The sequence below is a fragment of the Xenopus tropicalis genome, chromosome 3 (genome assembly GCF_000004195.4).
Source record: "Xenopus tropicalis strain Nigerian chromosome 3, UCB_Xtro_10.0, whole genome shotgun sequence".
Taxonomy (NCBI): Eukaryota; Metazoa; Chordata; class Amphibia; order Anura; family Pipidae; genus Xenopus; species Xenopus tropicalis.
In genome coordinates this window covers 12,201,702-12,219,724 of record NC_030679.2, presented here as the reverse complement: position 1 = coordinate 12,219,724, position 18,023 = coordinate 12,201,702, and the positions used below count along the sequence as shown (strand labels likewise).

General features: G+C 43.8%; 1 protein-coding gene across 2 annotated transcripts in view; it reads right to left on the bottom strand.

Annotated features, from left to right (window-relative positions):
* Nucleotides 1-12,043, bottom strand: part of LOC100494722 (LON peptidase N-terminal domain and RING finger protein 1) — a 44,729-nt gene extending 32,686 nt beyond the window's left edge. For both annotated transcript variants that reach the window (XM_031898671.1, XM_031898670.1), the window contains exons 1-4: nucleotides 11,935-12,043; nucleotides 11,338-11,673; nucleotides 1,561-1,679; nucleotides 660-782 (exon numbers count right to left, since the gene is read on the bottom strand). In XM_031898671.1, coding sequence (XP_031754531.1) covers nucleotides 660-782; nucleotides 1,561-1,679; nucleotides 11,338-11,644 — 549 coding nt within the window. In that variant the 5' untranslated portion in view covers nucleotides 11,645-11,673; nucleotides 11,935-12,043. The remainder of the gene's footprint in view (nucleotides 1-659; nucleotides 783-1,560; nucleotides 1,680-11,337; nucleotides 11,674-11,934) is intronic.
* Nucleotides 12,044-18,023: the final 5,980 nt, after the last annotated feature.

Sequence of the window (18,023 nt, the reverse complement as noted above, 5' to 3'; positions counted from 1 at the left end):
AGCACAAAGTTTCCCCCTGCAGGCAACTTCGTATGACATCGGAAAACATAGCAATGCAAAGGGCTTTCCACCGGTGACTCTATTGTTGCTGGTGGAAAGCCTTTTCAGATCAGTCAGTCACCCGTGATAGCAGAGGTTTATTGCGGGGACTAACTCGTTCCGTGGGTTCTTACCCTTAAAGTGCTAGAACAGTAACTGTCAATCTTTTCAGTTCAAGTCCCACTTGAAGGTTCAACCTTTTGCCAGGGCTCCCTTGAAGGTCCAACTTTTGATCAAGGCTGAGCTAATGAAATTAGTACAGATATAGAAAAATATTGGTGTATCAGTCATTTCTCATAGCTCCACGAATATCTAGGACAGAAAATATATATTTACCCCAGATCTCCCCTTCTAGCTAGGTTTTCGGTTAGATACAAAAGCAAAATTCTCACAAATTCTCATCCAAACTACAGGACACTGTGCTACAACCAGACATGGTGTATTATGTAATAGAATGTTAAGATATGCTAGTAGATGTACTGCAGTGGCATTGGGGTAACCTAGGTTAGTCATGGAAGGTTTGCACTCCCTTTGATTTAAAGAGTCTTTTACAAACACTGCTTTTAAATTAAGGGTAAACCCCTTTAAGCAGTCAAAAGTCACAAGATGGAACCAGTCACCTGTCCCATCTCCCTCCGGGCTGCAGAGAATTCAGAGTTAAGCAGCAAACACTGATGCAAATGGAGCAGAGCTTCTTTCTGTTCCTTCATGTGCATTAGAGCTATTCCCTTTCGGTAATGTCCCTGCAGAGGAAAAAAAAGAAAATAACAGTATTTCAGAAAAACACAACCTTGGTTCTACTTAGGACAGTGCCTAAATCGTAGCTTGAGTCATTTAACCTGTTTGGTAACAAAAAGTAAAAAAGAATTTATACCTCATGATAATGTCATACCCTAAGTACATGTAGGGGAGGCAGGGAGCCATTGAAACCCAAACAGTGTATATATTATAGTTTGGTTTACAAAACCTACTTGGTAACAAGTGACAAAATATAGTTAATGCCTCATTAGAAAGAGCAAATGCACTGTAAACAGACCTCCTAATAATTAGTGTTAATTACTCACATCATGGGCAACATCCTATCATAATGATACTGTCATAGTCAAACAGTCAAATAGTCAAAGGCATAAGAAGGTCTAGTAGAGGCTGTGGACCATTTAAACCCCTTGAATAGACACATTCAACCCTCACCCTCAGTTGGAGACTGCTGGCATACAAAACAACTGTCTCCGCCTGTCATTAATACTACACAACAGCAAGTACCCTACTGAATTCACATGTAGTAGAGAAGTTGAAGTCTGCATATCACCACTCTGTATGTGCCCAATATGCAGTATTTGACCCCTGTCTGCTTGTCACCGCTTCAGACAGAAATGGATCAAAGACTGCATTTGGTCAGCTGGTGTTTCAAACCTGCCCAGTAGGCAGTGCAAGGTCTAAAAGTGTATGTAGGCGTGATAGAGCTTATATTACAAGGTAGGTATATATGGGTCAGTCGGCAGCTGCAGGTATCATACTGACCTCTGGATTTTGAGGCTGCGAGATACATATCAACTCTGCATCTTGGAGAGCTTCGGGGTACTGCTTTAAAGCCACATACACCTGGGAGCGCAATGTTCTCAGAACAATGTCTTCAGGAGCTGCGAAAACAACAAAATCAACAATAAAAGTCATTACTTATACAGATCTTAGTAAAAGTAATATATACAGACAAACATTTCTCCAAAATTGATTTACAGTTACAATTGGATATTGTTAGGAGACAACAGGAGGAGCGAGACATATGGTGAGTGAAACCAGTGTGGCTGTAGAGTGCATATTGGTTAGCAAATTGATGGTAAGTGCAGATTAAGAAATGAATTCCTGTAGTTTGTGTGAGCAAAGAGTAGGGGGGCCTCGGTGGGTGGTCATGCTGCTATGGGCTTAGGTTGTAGGCCTGAATAAAAAGTTAGGTTTTACGTGATTGTTTGAAAGCATGGAGGCTCTGAGAGCGTCTGATGGGACAGAGCAGAGAGTTCCAGAAGTGCCGCAAGTTGATAAGTCCTGGGTGCGGGAGTGAGAGGAAGTAATGAGCGAGGAGGAGAGAAGGACGTCATTTACAGACAAAAGGTTATGTCTGAAGTTATACTTTGTGATTATGGTGCTTTATATATATTACACACAGGTATGGGACCTGTTATCCAGAATGCTCGGAACCTGGGGTATTCCGGATAAGGGATCTTTCTGTAATTTGGATCTCCATAACTTAAGTCTGCTAAAAATCATTGCCCCCAATAAGGATTAATTATACCTTAGTTGGGATCAAGTACAGGTACTGTTTTATTATTACAGAGAAAAGGGAATCATTTAACCATTAAATAAACCCAATAGGGCTGTTCTGCCCCCAATAAGGGGTAATTATATCTTAGTTGGGATCAAGTACAGGTACTGTTTTATTATTACAGAGAAAAGGGAATCATTTAACCATTAAATAAACCCAATAGGGCTGTTCTGCCCCAATAAGGGGTAATTATATCTTAGTTGGGATCAAGTACAAGGAACCGTTTTATTATTACAGAGAAATAGGAAATCATTTTTAAAAATTGGAATTATTTGTTTATAATAGAGTGTATGGGAGATGGCCTTTCTGTAATTTAGAACTTTCTGGATAAGGGGCTTCCGGATAAGGGATCCCATATATATTATATTTATATATATATATATATATATATATATATATATATATATATATATATATATATATATATATATATATATATATATATATATATAAATAAAATGACGACAAGCACTTTGTAAGCGATTATGAGAATACTGAATTGGATCCGGTATAGGACAGATAGCCAGTGCAGAGAGTGGCAGAGAGAGGCAACACTTCTGGAGCAGAAGGAGATGGATGGGATTGGGGTCAGTTTAGACATGGGGGGGGGATTGCAAAGCGGTGATTTACAGTAGTCCACAAGTATGACGAGGGCACGGATGAGAATTTTGGTAGTCACTTATTTGGGAGGATTGAATGCGAGATATGTTCCTAAAGTAAAAGCGACATGATATAGTGAGCATTTATTTGGATGCAGGGAATGAATGTGAGGGCAGAGTCTAATGTGATTCCTAGGCAGTGAACTTGTGGAACAGGGGTTATAACATTGTTTTCCATAATGAGTGATGTCAGACAGTTAAACAGTATTGAAAGGTGGGAAAGTGACCAGTTCAGCTGTGTCCGTGTCGGTTTTTAGACTACTAGAGGACATGAATGCAAATATTGCTGTTAGACAGTCTGTGACATGAGCTAAAAGTGAGGGCAGGTCTGGAGAAGAGAGGTAGATTTGTATCATCTGCTTTTAAATAATACTGAAACCCAAATGAGCCAATTAGCTGAACAAGAACAGTAGTGTAGATTGAAAATAGGTGGGGTCCAAGAATAGAACCTTGAGGTACCCCAACTGGAAGAGGGTAGGGCTAAGAGATGGAGGCTATATGGGAGATGCTAAAGATAGATTAGAAAGATAGGAGGAGATCCAATGTAGAGCTGTTTCTGGAATCTACAGCAGGAACAAAATATGGACTGGTCAAGCCAAAGACTGGTGAAGACTGGTCAAGCCAAATCAAGACAGAGTAATATATACATAGCTGTTAAAAACAGGTCCTCTTCTTGAAGTCTAGAACCCTGAAACAATTCTGCTGTGCATCCCTGTAACTTACTGTTATGGCTCTAGTCTGATCTAAAGCTCCTGGCACAAGAGCACTTTATTAAAGTGTCTTTATGGGCTCTGTGTGGGATCCCCACAAACGTCAGAAATGATGGCGAGGACTGGAATTCTGGATACAGGTATGGGATCCCTTATCCGGAAACCCGTTATCCAGAAAGCTCCGAATTACAGAAAGCCCATCTCCCATAGACTCCATTTTAATCAAATAATTCAGAATTTTAAAACGGATTTCCTTTTTCTATGTAGAAATAAAACAGAACCTTTTAATTGATCCCAACTAAGATATAATTAATCCTTATTGGATGCAAAACAATCCTATTGGGTTTAATTAATGTTTTATTGATTTTTTAGTAGACTTAAGGTACTGAGATCCAAATTACAGAAAGACCCCTTATCCGGAATACCCTTGGTCCCGAGCATTCTGGATAATGGGTCCCATACCTGTAGTTAGTTGGGCAAAATGGTGCCAGGGAAAGGGACTATAACTGGGATAGTGGGTAGTAGTAGTAGTAGTAGTATCATAACAGTTGGAGAGCTGCAGGTGAAATTATTGAAAATGGACCCAAACAGGGGATTTTGGCTGATAACGTACGGGATTTTATATTGCAAAAATCAGATAAGATGTACCGATACTCATAGAAGCTACCATATTGCTTTCCCCCAAGTGAGGGTAATTTTTCAGAGAAGCTGATGCAACAACCTCCAACTATAGGTCACAAATATCACTGTCCCTTATCTATTTACAAAGAACGACTCAGTCTTGGAAATCCATATAGTGATTCAATTCAAGCATAATATATTTTGCCTTTAATTTATAAATCAAATCTTCTCCAAATTGCAAAATAAAAAGCAGCAGATGTCTTTTTCCACACAGTTGAGGATCTCACTAAGGTCTGTTTGAATCTAACAAGGTTACATGCAAGAGATTATCCCATAATGTTCCATATTTGCACATGGAAGTCAAGCATAATTTGATATTTGCCCTTGGCCTTGGCACAAAAGTCAGTGCTAAAGTAATATTCTCACATGTTATACAAGGTGCTTTAAAAAGTCATGTAGATGTTGTGTCTAATAAAACTGAAGGCAAAGAGCGTTCCTAGAAGCAGCGCTATGAGGGTGAGGCAGTTGTAAATTCCAGGGCCACATAAAAGAGGGGGATCTGCACTAATGAAAATGCCCATCTTGAATGGGTACAATCATATTTTTTCTAATTCATAGAACCTTGCAATATTTTCGTTAATTTCCGCGACTTTTTTGTGCTTTGCGTCAATTTGTGCGACAAAATCATATTTTGTACGAAAGTTTCATTATTCATTCAAGCTTCGATATTGTGACTTTCCTTGGGCCAGGTTGGAGCTGAAGAGTGCCATTGAGCCCTAGTGCCATTGAGCCCTATGGGAGACTTTCCTTAGGCCGGGTTGGAGCTGCAGAGTGCCATTGAGCCCTATGGGAGACTTTCCTTGGGCCGGGTTGGAGCTGCAGAGTGCCATTGAGCCCTATGGGAGACTTTCCTTGGGCCGGGTTGGAGCTGCAGAGTGCCATTGAGCCCTATGGGAGACTTTCCTTGGGCCGGGTTGGAGCTGCAGAGTGCCATTGAGCCCTATGGGAGACTTTCCTTGGGCCAGGTTGGAGCTGCAGAGTGCCATTGAGCCCTATGGGAGACTTTCCTTGGGCCAGGTTGGAGCTGCAGAGTGCCATTGAGCCCTATGGGAGACTTTCCTTGGGCCGGGTTGGAGCTGCAGAGTGCCATTGAGCCCTATGGGAGACTTTCCTTGGGCCGGGTTGGAGCTGCAGAGTGCCATTGAGCCCTATGGGAGACTTTCCTTGGGCCGGGTTGGAGCTGCAGAGTGCCATTGAGCCCTATGGGAGACTTTCCTTGGGCCGGGTTGGAGCTGCAGAGTGCCATTGAGCCCTATGGGAGACTTTCCTTGGGCCGGGTTGGAGCTGCAGAGTGCCATTGAGCCCTATGGGAGACTTTCCTTGGGCCGGGTTGGAGCTGCAGAGTGCCATTGAGCCCTATGGGAGACTTTCCTTGGGCCGGGTTGGAGCTGCAGAGTGCCATTGAGCCCTATGGGAGACTTTCCTTGGGCCGGGTTGGAGCTGCAGAGTGCCATTGAGCCCTATGGGAGACTTTCCTTGGGCCGGGTTGGAGCTGCAGAGTGCCATTGAGCCCTATGGGAGACTTTCCTTGGGCCGGGTTGGAGCTGCAGAGTGCCATTGAGCCCTATGGGAGACTTTCCTTGGGCCGGGTTGGAGCTGCAGAGTGCCATTGAGCCCTATGGGAGACTTTCCTTGGGCCGGGTTGGAGCTGCAGAGTGCCATTGAGCCCTATGGGAGGCTTACAAAATCATGCACTGAAGGTTCAAAGTCAGAAAGGTTTTCCCGTTGTTTACGATCGGAACTTTCAGATCGTACCACGATACAAATTTTTGCGCAATTAATGCACATCCAAAAATATCTTATTTACTCTGAATTTTTGCCATTTGTACTTTAAAATAGCCGAAATTCAGACTTTGATAAATCTGCCCCTTAATGTATAACAGTCCCCGCCTTTCCAAGGTCCCTTATTCATTAACCCAATAGCTGTGCATTAAGATCACTTTCATCAGGAGCCGATAAACCTGTCACAATGTTTTTGGAGTTTGGGAGGTAAAACACAGACGCAGGGAGAGCATACTAAACCAGTGCATAGGCTGCAATTCAGCCCACAACCCCAGCACTGCAATACAGTAGTGCTGACCGCTGAGCAGCCATGCATGCTTTTTTGGCTAATGTCCCACAGAACGAATTAGTCACCCGCGATAGATCTCTGCTATCGCCGGTTACTAATCGCTCTAAAATGCTGTTCCACCAACAACAAAGGCAATCGCAGGTGGAAAGGTCTATGCATCACTTTGGTTTTCCGAAGTCGTGCAAAATTGCCTGCTGGAGAAAACTTTGCGCAACTTCAGAAAACCAAAGCGACGTGTAGGCCTTTCCCCCTGCGATTGGCTTTGTTGCCCGTGGAAGGCATTTTGGTGCAGTTAGTAACCGGTGGTAGCAGAGATCTATTGCGGGCAACTAAATTGCTCTGTGGGACATTAGCGTTTATAGGCTTTCTGCTTCCCGTCCAAAATGGGCTTTTAATCAAAGCAGTGTTGTGTGACAACAGTGCAGCTTGTATCTAGAAGAACCAGCAATGGTCAGCACTGGTATTACAAATGTACAAATGTACGGAGGTTCCGTTTAAATATTTGTAAAGGATTTGTTACTGTGAGAGCTGTGAGGTTGTGGGATTCCCTCCCTGAATCAGTCGTACTGGCTGATACATTATATAGCTTTAAGGGGCTGGGTGGGTATTTAGCAAGTGAGGGAATACAGGGGTATGGGAGATAGCTCTCAGTACAAGTGAGGGAATACAGGGGTAGGGGAGATAGCTCTCAGTACAAGTGAGGGAATACAGGGGTAGGGGAGATAGCTCTCAGTACAAGTGAGGGAATACAGGGGTAGGGGAGATAGCTCTCAGTACAAGTGAGGGAATACAGGGGTAGGGGGGATAGCTCTCAGTACAAGTGAGGGAATACAGGGGTAGGGGGGATAGCTCTCAGTACAAGTGAGGGAATACAGGGGTATGGGAGATAGCTCTCAGTACAAGTGAGGGAATACAGGGGTATGGGAGATAGCTCTCAGTACAAGTGAGGGAATACAGGGGTAGGGCAGATAGCTCTCAGTACAAGTGAGGGAATACAGGGGTAGGGGGGATAGCTCTCAGTACAAGTGAGGGAATACAGGGGTATGGGAGATAGCTCTCAGTACAAGTGAGGGAATACAGGGGTAGGGGAGATAGCTCTCAGTACAAGTGAGGGAATACAGGGGTAGGGGAGATAGCTCTCAGTACAAGTGAGGGAATACAGGGGTATGGGAGATAGCTCTCAGTACAAGTGAGGGAATACAGGGGTAGGGCAGATAGCTCTCAGTACAAGTGAGGGAATACAGGGGTAGGGGAGATAGCTCTCAGTACAAGTGAGGGAATACAGGGGTAGGGGGGATAGCTCTCAGTACAAGTGAGGGAATACAGGGGTAGGGGAGATAGCTCTCAGTACAAGTGAGGGAATACAGGGGTAGGGGGGATAGCTCTCAGTACAAGTGAGGGAATACAGGGGTAGGGGGGGATAGCTCTCAGTACAAGTGAGGGAATACAGGGTTATGGGAGATAGCTCTTAGTACAAGTTGATCCAGGGACTGGTCCGATTGCCATCTTGGAGTCAGGAATGAATTTTTTCCCCCTCTGGGGCAAATTAGAGAGGCTTCAGATGGAGTTTTGCCTTCCTCTGGATCAACTAGCAGTTAGGCAGGTTATATATAGGCATTATGGTTGAACGTGATGGACATACGTCTTTTTTCAACCTAACTTACTATGTTACTGATAACTGGCAAATTTGTAATTCCTCAACTCTGCTCAGTTACCCCAACCCAACCTATTCAGCTACCTCCCTGATCCACCCAAATTACTTTCCCTTGGCAGCCAGCTTCCCCTAATCTGTTAGGCAAAACCCCTGGTCATTCCAATTCTCACCCACAGTTTGCACTCTTTGTCCTGTCTGGTATGAGTAGAGACGACAACCCAAGCTATAAGTCTTTTCTGCACTTGTATTGTGGAGTTCTTCCATAAGACTAACTGAAGTGTCATTGCCACTCAGATACTCATTAAATAATAGTTTTTTTTTTCTTGCAGTACCAATTTTCACCAGTTTACTGGGAGGCATATAATTTACTATAAGCTGCAAGAGAACAGCGCCAAAGGCATAATTTCTACGGCTGCAACCTATAAACAACCACTGTTGACTGAACCTGAATAAATAAAAATCTCGGCAGAAATAGCAGCCCCCTTCCCCCAGCTAAACTACCCCTTCTATTAATCCTTTTAATAATACAGTAAATATTGAAATGAAAGTATACAGTTAGAAAACCCATACTGATAGACACTTTGTTAGAATTTCTATAACTGCCCCTGTGTCGGAGGCCCAAAAGCTTAGAACTCCTCATTCAGCAGCTACTTTACCAGATAAGGAGTTAATGATTACAATCTGATGAACTCAAAGGCCCTTGTACAACACGAGAGCTTGGGGTTACCTGAGTTTAAAATAAATGGCAATAAAGCGGATGAAAGTGAAATTATTAATAAAGGAATTAGACGCTTGTGCTGATGCCAATACCCTTACTCAGGACTAGTTTGCCTTAGAATAATGGTTACAGTGATTTTTTTTTTGTTTTTATTCTTGCCTATTTCCATTTTTTTTTTTTTTTTGTTTCGCAGGTCTCTTATGAAATGAAAGGGGTTATCTAGTTGCTAGGGGTTAACTACCTTAGGAACCAGGATGCAATCTTGAAATAATGGAAGAATGACATGAAAGGAGCATCTGTCTTAGTAAAATAGTTTGCACCACCAGAGGTATGGGCTAATAGAGCCCACAATATGGTTGGGAGAACAATACTATTTGGACCAGAAAATGCTCCTATGGAACACTATGCTGTTCACTCCGTGACGGAGCTCCCTGTTTAGTCGGCCATGTTGGGACAGTTGCTGGCTGGAATGAGGATAATAATGAAAAAACATACAAAATAAATAATAAGGACCAATTTAAAAGTTGTTTAGAATAGGCCCATCAGGTTTACACTAAATGTGGCACTACTGGGTACCTTAAGCCAGGCAAGCCTTAGCATAAAGTAGCCTTCTTCTTCCTTCCTTATATATATATATATATATATATATATTATATATATATATATATATATATATATATATATATATATATATAGGCAACCCGGCCCGCCACCTCCCGCATGTGGGCAACTCTAAGGGTAACTCCTCTGAGGGTAAGCATTCCCAGATTAGGGGTAGGAAGATGCAGTAACTGCCTTGCATCCCCCCCCCCCCACACACACACAAATACGCCACAGGCAAGTGCCTCTTCTGCCTACCCCTAGTTCCAGTACTACTGATTGGTTGCTATGGGTTACTACTCCTGGGCAAATTTAGTGCTTATAACATCATGGCACTGCCAGCAATAGCATTAAGTTTAAACATGAATATTTTGTTCCTTATGAAATAATGAAAGGATAACAACAATCTGGCCAGTTGAGGGCGCTGTCTGATAACATATGCCTACTGCATCAACCAGTATGGCAGCTCCTAAACATATTAAACAACACATATCAATAATTACATTGCTGTGCAGGATCATTTATGCCTATGGACATCCTGTAGATTCATTAGAATAAACTGGGCAACAGCCTGAACTTTATGGGTCTTTTTTCAACCTCAATGACTATGGCTTTATCACTTTAACAAGTTCTTCTGCATCACATTTCAGAGTAAAATGACCTTACTCTCCGTTATTAGAAAAGAATTCCCTTTCTTTCATTTCGTCGTTAGATAATTGCAGTAAGACTATATAATAAGTCATTATCTAAGGTTTGGTAAGACGCCCATTCCTTTTGCACAAAGTGGAATGTGACATTTTTGGTTTCCTCCCAGGAGGTAGGGTGTTTCATAACACAACACCTCTAAGACAAGCTGGTGAAAGATCACACAGACTTTGTATTACACAAGTAGTTTCATAAGGCAATTATGAAGCACTCAGGCTACTACTGAACTAAAACTCCCACCAACCCAAGAAGTTGGCACCTGTAGTTAAACAATAACTTTAACCTCTCGTTAAACAATAGCTTAATGTTTTGCATCTTTTTACTCCAGCCACCCCCAAACAGGGCCGCCATCAGGGGGGCACAGGGGGGACAGTTGTCCTTGGCCCGGACGATCATCGCTTTAAAGGGGGCCCGGCTGTGATACTGTTTTTTCAGCTATGGACCCCTTTAAAGAACTATGGGCCCTGTCATTGGTGGGCAGCGGGTAATTCAATTAGTTGTGCCCCATGCGTCAGTACACATGGGGCGCAACTTTATAAGAATTTGCAGATGCAGCAGGGAGCCGGAGGAAGTCGCTGGGGGGAAGGGAGCCGGAGGATGCTGGGGGGAAGGGAGCCGGAGGATGCTGGGGGGTTGGAGCCGGAGGATGCTGGGGGGGTTGGAGCCGGAGGATGCTGGGGGGGTTGGAGCCGGAGGATGCTGGGGGGGTTGGAGCCGGAGGATGCTGGGGGGGTTGGAGCCGGAGGATGCTGGGGGGGTTGGAGCCGGAGGATGCTGGGGGGGTTGGAGCCGGAGGATGCTGGGGGGGTTGGAGCCGGAGGATGCTGGGGGGTTGGAGCCGGAGGATGCTGGGGGGTTGGAGCCGGAGGATGCTGGGGGGGAGCTGGAGGATGCTGGGGGGGGAGCTGGAGGATGCTGGGGTGATGCTGGCTACCACTGTTTTAGGGGGTCCCTGGCTACCAATGTTTTAGGGGGTCCCTGGCTACCAATGTTTTAGGGGGTCCTGGCTACCAATGTCTGTGTGTCCTTTGTACTGATGGTAGGGGCCATTGGGGGGCAGTGAGTGGGAGGAGGGGGGGCCCAGAAAATTTAGTTGTGAGGGACCCCGGGATTTCTAATGGCGGCCCTGCCCCCAGATTAAACCAATAACCCCCCAACGTCACTGCAATATTTCTCTTACCCAGCCCAATCCCTCTGGATGTCAATTTCCGAGCCTCCTCGTATTCCTGTTGGGAGATCAAGTCCTGCGTGTCCCTTGTGATCCTTTCCAGTTTGGTTTCTCTATCCAGGCACTTGTCTAGGAGGTTGCACAGGAGAGTGTTGCACTTTAGCTCCCGGGGGCCTCTGAGGTGAAGCCGCTGCTTGCAGACCAGGCACTTGCTGGGTGAGGGCCCATGGAGGCATTTCCTGCAGAAACTGTGCCCACAGCACACAGTCACCGGATCCCACAGGATCTGCCGGCAGCAGGGGCACAATAAGAGATCCATGTGTAGCCAGATAGGGGCCAATAGCCACTCTGCAAAAGAACCAATAGGAAGTCAAGGCAAATAGATATATAAGGATTCACCTATTCAAAAAGTGCAGAGAGTCCAGGCATCCCACACAAAGAACAGCTGATCTGAGTGAAACAGTAGCATCCCAGGGCAAGCAGGGAACTTCCACTGACAAGTGAGAGATAAATACACTCAAGGTCTGTGGGGATTCTGACAGATACACCACTGGGGAATGTAACAGAGATAAATGATCAATACGAATCCCACAGAGAAATAATCCTTACCTTACATGTGCAGCAGCATTACATAAAGAGTTTGGTCATGTGACTCAGCAGCGAAGCCTCTCATTGGCCTGCTATCGGCCCGCCCCTCTCCGGTGTTGTGAAACAGTCCAGGCTACTGTGTTTCATAAGGGGGAGTGGGACGGCTCACTTGCGGGGGGGGGGGGGGGGGAGGCAGGCACGGTGTAAACAGGCAAAGGATAATAATGACAGTTATGAAAATACCTTTCACAGGGCGTCTATAGTGGTGTGTGTGGTTTGGAGGAGGAGTAATAGAGAGGCAGGCAAATTTATGGGCTTAGTACAATGCGAGGTACCTGGGAGATAATGTGAGGTACCTGGGAGATCATGTGATTGGTGACAACCAATCACAGCAAGGCTAAAATTCCTGTCACTTGAAAACACGCTATAGTGTCAAGTTAGTTTAAGGACAAGGAAAGGCTGAATCACTTGCAGTGTCCAATGCAATTACCTAAACGTTTTTATGCCACACTCAGTTATACTTAAGGTCAAGTTGTTTAGCAAACAATACTCATGCTGTATGTGAGTTATAGTTCACCCTTCGCTGCAAATACAATTTAATTTATGTATCCATTCCAGACACTTGCAGCGTGTAATTGCACTCTTGTGTGATTGGGCTCAGATATATCTAGCAAACAATACAAGTGGTTGTGAGTTATAGTTCACTATTAATTACAATTGAGGAGGGACCTTCATTGTGATTATATTCCATATACTGGCACTCCATGCGTATGGCGTATATTTTTGTTGAAAATAAGCTCCATACGCCCCATTTGCTCCTACGTGTGCCTGCACCCGAATGAATGGAATATGCTTGGGCGCACCTGAGTGTATTTCATTCATTCGGGTGCAGGCACAGGTAGGAGCGTATGGCATGTATTTTCAGCAAGCGTTTTTTGGCTTGCAAAATATATACGCCATACGCATGGTGTGGCATTAGCCTTAAGCTGGCCATACACGCACCGATATCTTATGAAACCTCATTTCGTACGATATTCGGCGCGTGTATGGCAAGTCGGCGAGGCGACCGATATCGCAGGAGGCTGCTGATATCGGTCGACTCGTCAATCGGCCAGGCTAAAAGATTTTGATTGGGCGCCATAGAAGGCGCCTCAGTAATATCTGCCTTCAGGGCTGAATCGGCAGAAGGAGGTAGAAATCCTATTGTTTCTACCTCCATATCTGACGTTTCAGCCCGGAACATTAGTGGCGGATTGGAATGATCTTTCGTGCGACCGATGGTCACACAAAAGATCGAAAATCTCCACATGTGTGGCCACCTTTAGGCACAGAAGTCCAGCACTCGTCCACGTGTTTACTCCTCCATCTGAGCCCAAATCACCTTTTCCATTGCAGACATCCCCCAAAGCAGTTCCGCACACGCTTTTCACCTACCGTATTTTTCGCCGTATAAGACACACTTACTCACGAGGCGCAACCTTATAGAACAACCTGTTGCAGCGGCATAAGAGAGGAGCCTCCGGCGATGGTCTGTCACGGGTACTTTATATGGGGGCAATTGGGGGCTACTGTTTATGGGGGCAATTGGGGCACTTTCTATTGGGGGCACTGTGTGTAGGGGCTATTGTCTATGGGGCAATTGGGGGCACTGTTTATGGGGGCAATTGAGGCACTGTGTATGGGGGCACTGTTTATGGGGGCAATTGGGGTACTGTGTATGGGGGTACTGTGTATGGGGGCACTTTCTATTGGGGCCCTGTGTGTGGGGGCTACTGTCTATGGGGCAATTGGGGGCACTGTTTATGGGGGCAACTAGGGCACTGTGTATGTGGGCACTTTCTATTGGGGGCACTGTGTGTGGGGGCTACTGTCTATGGGGCAATTGGGGCACTGTGTATGGGGGCACTTTCGTAATATTTGGGGGGATATTACCCCCCCGTGGACGTCCATACCATGCGTCCTCTTCCCCTTGCAGTGCCAATCAGCACGCACTGACTCTGCTGACATTGGCGCACGCACCTCTAGTCATGCAAAGCACACAGCAGGATGGCAAGAACTTGATAATTAGTATATTATATAGTTCAGAATCTTTTTTTTCTAGATTTTTCTCCTTTAAAATTGGGTGCGTCTTATATTCCGGAGCGAAAAATACGGTATGAGTCCTATTTTATATATAGTAACCCAGTGCCTATAAAGCTGTATACTCTTTGCAAAATCAAGTGGCTGAGCTGAGGTGCAGGGGAGAAGCAATGGAGTGTCTGGCCTGTGCTGGGCATACAGGGTGGTCACACTGGTAGAAAACAGCAACAGTCAAAGCAGTGGCGGGACACCTAACACTGTCCCAAGTTGGCCCCCACCCTACACTTCTCAGACTCACTTCCCTTGCCTCGCCAATGTGCCAGACAACTAGGACACAAAATAGAAAGCAATGGCACTCAGAGCGATTACAAACAGGGCAAGTCCTTATCAACTTGATAAAGGGGTTGTTTTGTAGAATCCTAAATCCCGTTCTAGGGAAAATATATGGCAAATAATAATAAATATAAATATCAATAAATTAATACAACTCCTGTGTAAGATAGCATTGGCAAAACGTACCCAGTAAAATGGTAAGGCCCAGGTGTACAAACCCCGAGCCTCTCACTGAAAATCACAAACACAGAAGCATATGGAAAGAAATCAAATGTGAATCAATTTGCTCACCGAAGTCCACAAGTGGTCCGGGTGCCCAGAGCCCCGAACCCGCAGCTAAAGGGAGAAGCCTCAAACGCAAAACGAAATTGAACTCCAAACGCTCCAGACACAGGGGTATATGCTTAAAAGCAGGTCTTTATTAATCCATTTAAAATCAGGACGCCTAACGCATTTCGTGCACGTGCGCACTTAATCATAGGCCAAAGGGGTTGTTTTGCCCCAAAATGTTGCAACTCCACAATAAAATTAGCAAGGGCTTGCCCTGCCATTGCTTTCTATTTTCTGGAATTGTTTGGGAGGGCGCCGATCCCTCCAGTATTGTGCACCGAGCTTCTCACCTTGGAGCGCCAGGGTGTTTTTGACAAAGGTCTCCAAGATGCCAGACAACTAAGGCCCACTTCCTGAGTCAAAATGCCTTTGTCACTGCTCATAATGTTTGGGGAGTGTTTTGCACAGCTAGGACATAGGTCAGGATTCAACTCAGAACCCTTAAGTCAGTAATGCAGATTAATCACTTTACAGTAGTTATAACCTGTTAGAAATCTGATCTATGCACTAAATGAGAACCTCCAAAAGAATGGTTGGCACCTTTTCTTAAAAAAAACAGCCTTCCTATATTTTTGCCCTTTTCACATAATAATGATCAATCATCAATTCCACCAGCCAGGAGGCAACCCTACCCAAAAAACATATGTTTAGATTCCCCCACCCAGAGTCCCACAGAGCAGTAACCAGCTGTAGCTAGGCAAAAGGTGATATGGCAGATATGACAGAGCAGGCAATTGGCAGTTGGACAAGATGAGAAGATGGTGACAACAGCAACACTTAGTTTCAATGCTGCCCAACCTTTGGTCCCATCACCAAGCAGTTACTTCAGGAACAGGTGACAGTTCCAAAGGTTGGGCAGCAATGGCAGGTTATTGTGTTAAAAAGCGTATTTAGTTATAATGGGTCAATAAACTTTGCAGACGTAGAGCTTAAAGACTAATATGCAGACCATGAACATACAGTATGTACAGGTATGGGACCTGTTATCCAGAATGCTTGGGACCTGGGGTTTCCGTAATTTGAATCTCCATAACTTAAGTCTGTTAAAAATCATTTAAGTATTGAATAAACCCAATAGGATTGTTTTGCCTCCAATAAGGGGTAATTATATCTTAGTTGGGATCAAGTACAGGTACTGTTTTATTATTACAGAGAAAAGGGAATCATTTAACCATTAAATAAACCCAATAGGGCTGTTCTGCCCCCAATAAGGGGTAATTATATCTTAGTTGGGATCAAGTACAGGTACTGTTTTATTATTACAGAGAAAAAGGAAATCATTTTTAAAAATTAGAATTATTTGCTTATAATGGAGTCTATGGGAAGATGGCCTTCCCATCCTTTTTTTGAACTTCCTAACTTTCTGGATAACGGGTTTCCGGATAAGGGATCCCATACCTGTATTTAGTGTTATATATACATATAATATGGGCATATAATAAAGTGGGCATTGACATGGATTCATACAGCTTATTTAGGATCAAGTACAGGTATTGGATCTGTTATAATGAAACCCATTATCCAGAAAGCTCAGAATTACGGAATGCCTGTCTGCCATAGACTCCACTTTAATGAAATAATTCAGATTTTTCAAATGCATTTTCTTTTTCTCTGTAATAATAAAACAGTACCTGTACTTGATCCCAACTAAGATATAATTACCCCTTATTGCGGCAGAACAGCCCTATTGGGTTTATTTAATGGTTAAATGATTCCCTTTTCTCTGTAATAATAAAACAGTACCTGTACTTGATCCCAACTAAGATATAATTACCCCTTATTGGGGGCAGAACAGCCCTATTGGGTTTATTTAATGGTTAAATGATTCCCTTTTCTCTGTAATAATAAAACAGTACCTGTACTTGATCCCAACTAAGATATAATTACCCCTTATTGGAGGCAATACAATCTTATTGGGTTTAATTAATGTTTTATTGTTTTTTTTAGTAGGCTTAAGGTATGGAGATCCATATTATGGAATTATCAGTATCATACCCTTATCATACCCTTGGTCCCAAGCATTCTGGATAATGGGTCCCATACCTGTACAAAGTACTGTATTCTTTAATTATTACAGAAAAAAGGCAAAAAAGCACTTTGTGACAGAGCCTTCTCTTAATTTACAGCTTTCTGGATAACTAGTTTCCAGATAAATGATCCCATACCTATATTCTATTTTAAAAGAATTTCAACAACATTTTTCATTAACATTTTCATAAAATTTGGTCGCCAGGCCTGGAAAAAAACATTCATTTTTCAGGAGAAAAGTCTAAGTATTTGTTTCTTTTTGCACAAGTGATCAAAATCTTTAAAACTGACTAACTCTTAAAAGGATTTATTGAAATGGTGTAAAATAATTAAATTCCACTAACAATATATTAATTGAGTTAATTCAACTCCAATAACAGTGGAACTGTTTTCCAGAACCAGATATATTCCCCGGTGCGCCAAAACAGAAATCAGTTCATTTTAATGGGTGATTAATAGGGATCCTAATCTTTAATATCAATTGTTCCCCTCAGATCCTAAGGTGGCTATACATGCTAAGATCCACTCGCTTGGTGAGGTCGCCAAGCAAGCGGATCTTCTCCTGATATCCCCACCTATGGGTGGGCAATAATGGGGTAATTCAGGCTAATGCGGTCGAATTAGAAAGTAGGTATAGGCGCAGTCGGTTCGGGGACCGCATCAACGAGCCGATGCAGTCCCCGAGCCAACTAAATTTTTAAACCTGCCTGGTTTGAGGCCAGATTTCAGTCGGGCAGGCCCGTCGTTAGTACCCATACATGGGCCGATAAGTTGCCAAATCAGTCTAAGGGACCGATATCGGCAGCTACAATCGGCCTGTGTATGGCCACCTCTTAGGTCCTTGTATTATGGTGACCCAGCATTCCTTGTATTTACTCCCCTGTCACTTAGGAGTCTATGACATTATAAAGGTTCCTTTCCGCAGGCCAGGTTATATAGATCATGGTATGCTGAGGTGAGCTCTAACTAACAATGCAAAAAATTGGCAAAAATGTTTTTTTTTGTATTAAAAAATTGGCAAAAATTAAATGCCAACTTGGATCTGAACCTATATTTAGTTGTGTAGATATCCATTTTGTAAGCAAACATTTCTTTCTCTTGGCTGTCTAACACAGGCATATTCAGACTGGTCACGGGATATTAAGGGTTCAGATTCATTTTGGCAAGTCATGAAATATTACAGAGTCAGCGCACTAGAGGCCCCCCCTTTAGATTAGAGGAATGGAGCTTCCATTTGAAGAAGCGTAGGGGGATCCTCACGGTGAGGGCAGTGAGGTTGGGGAATGCCCTTCCTAGTGATTGGGTAATGGCAGATTCTGTTAGTGCCTATAAGAGGGGCT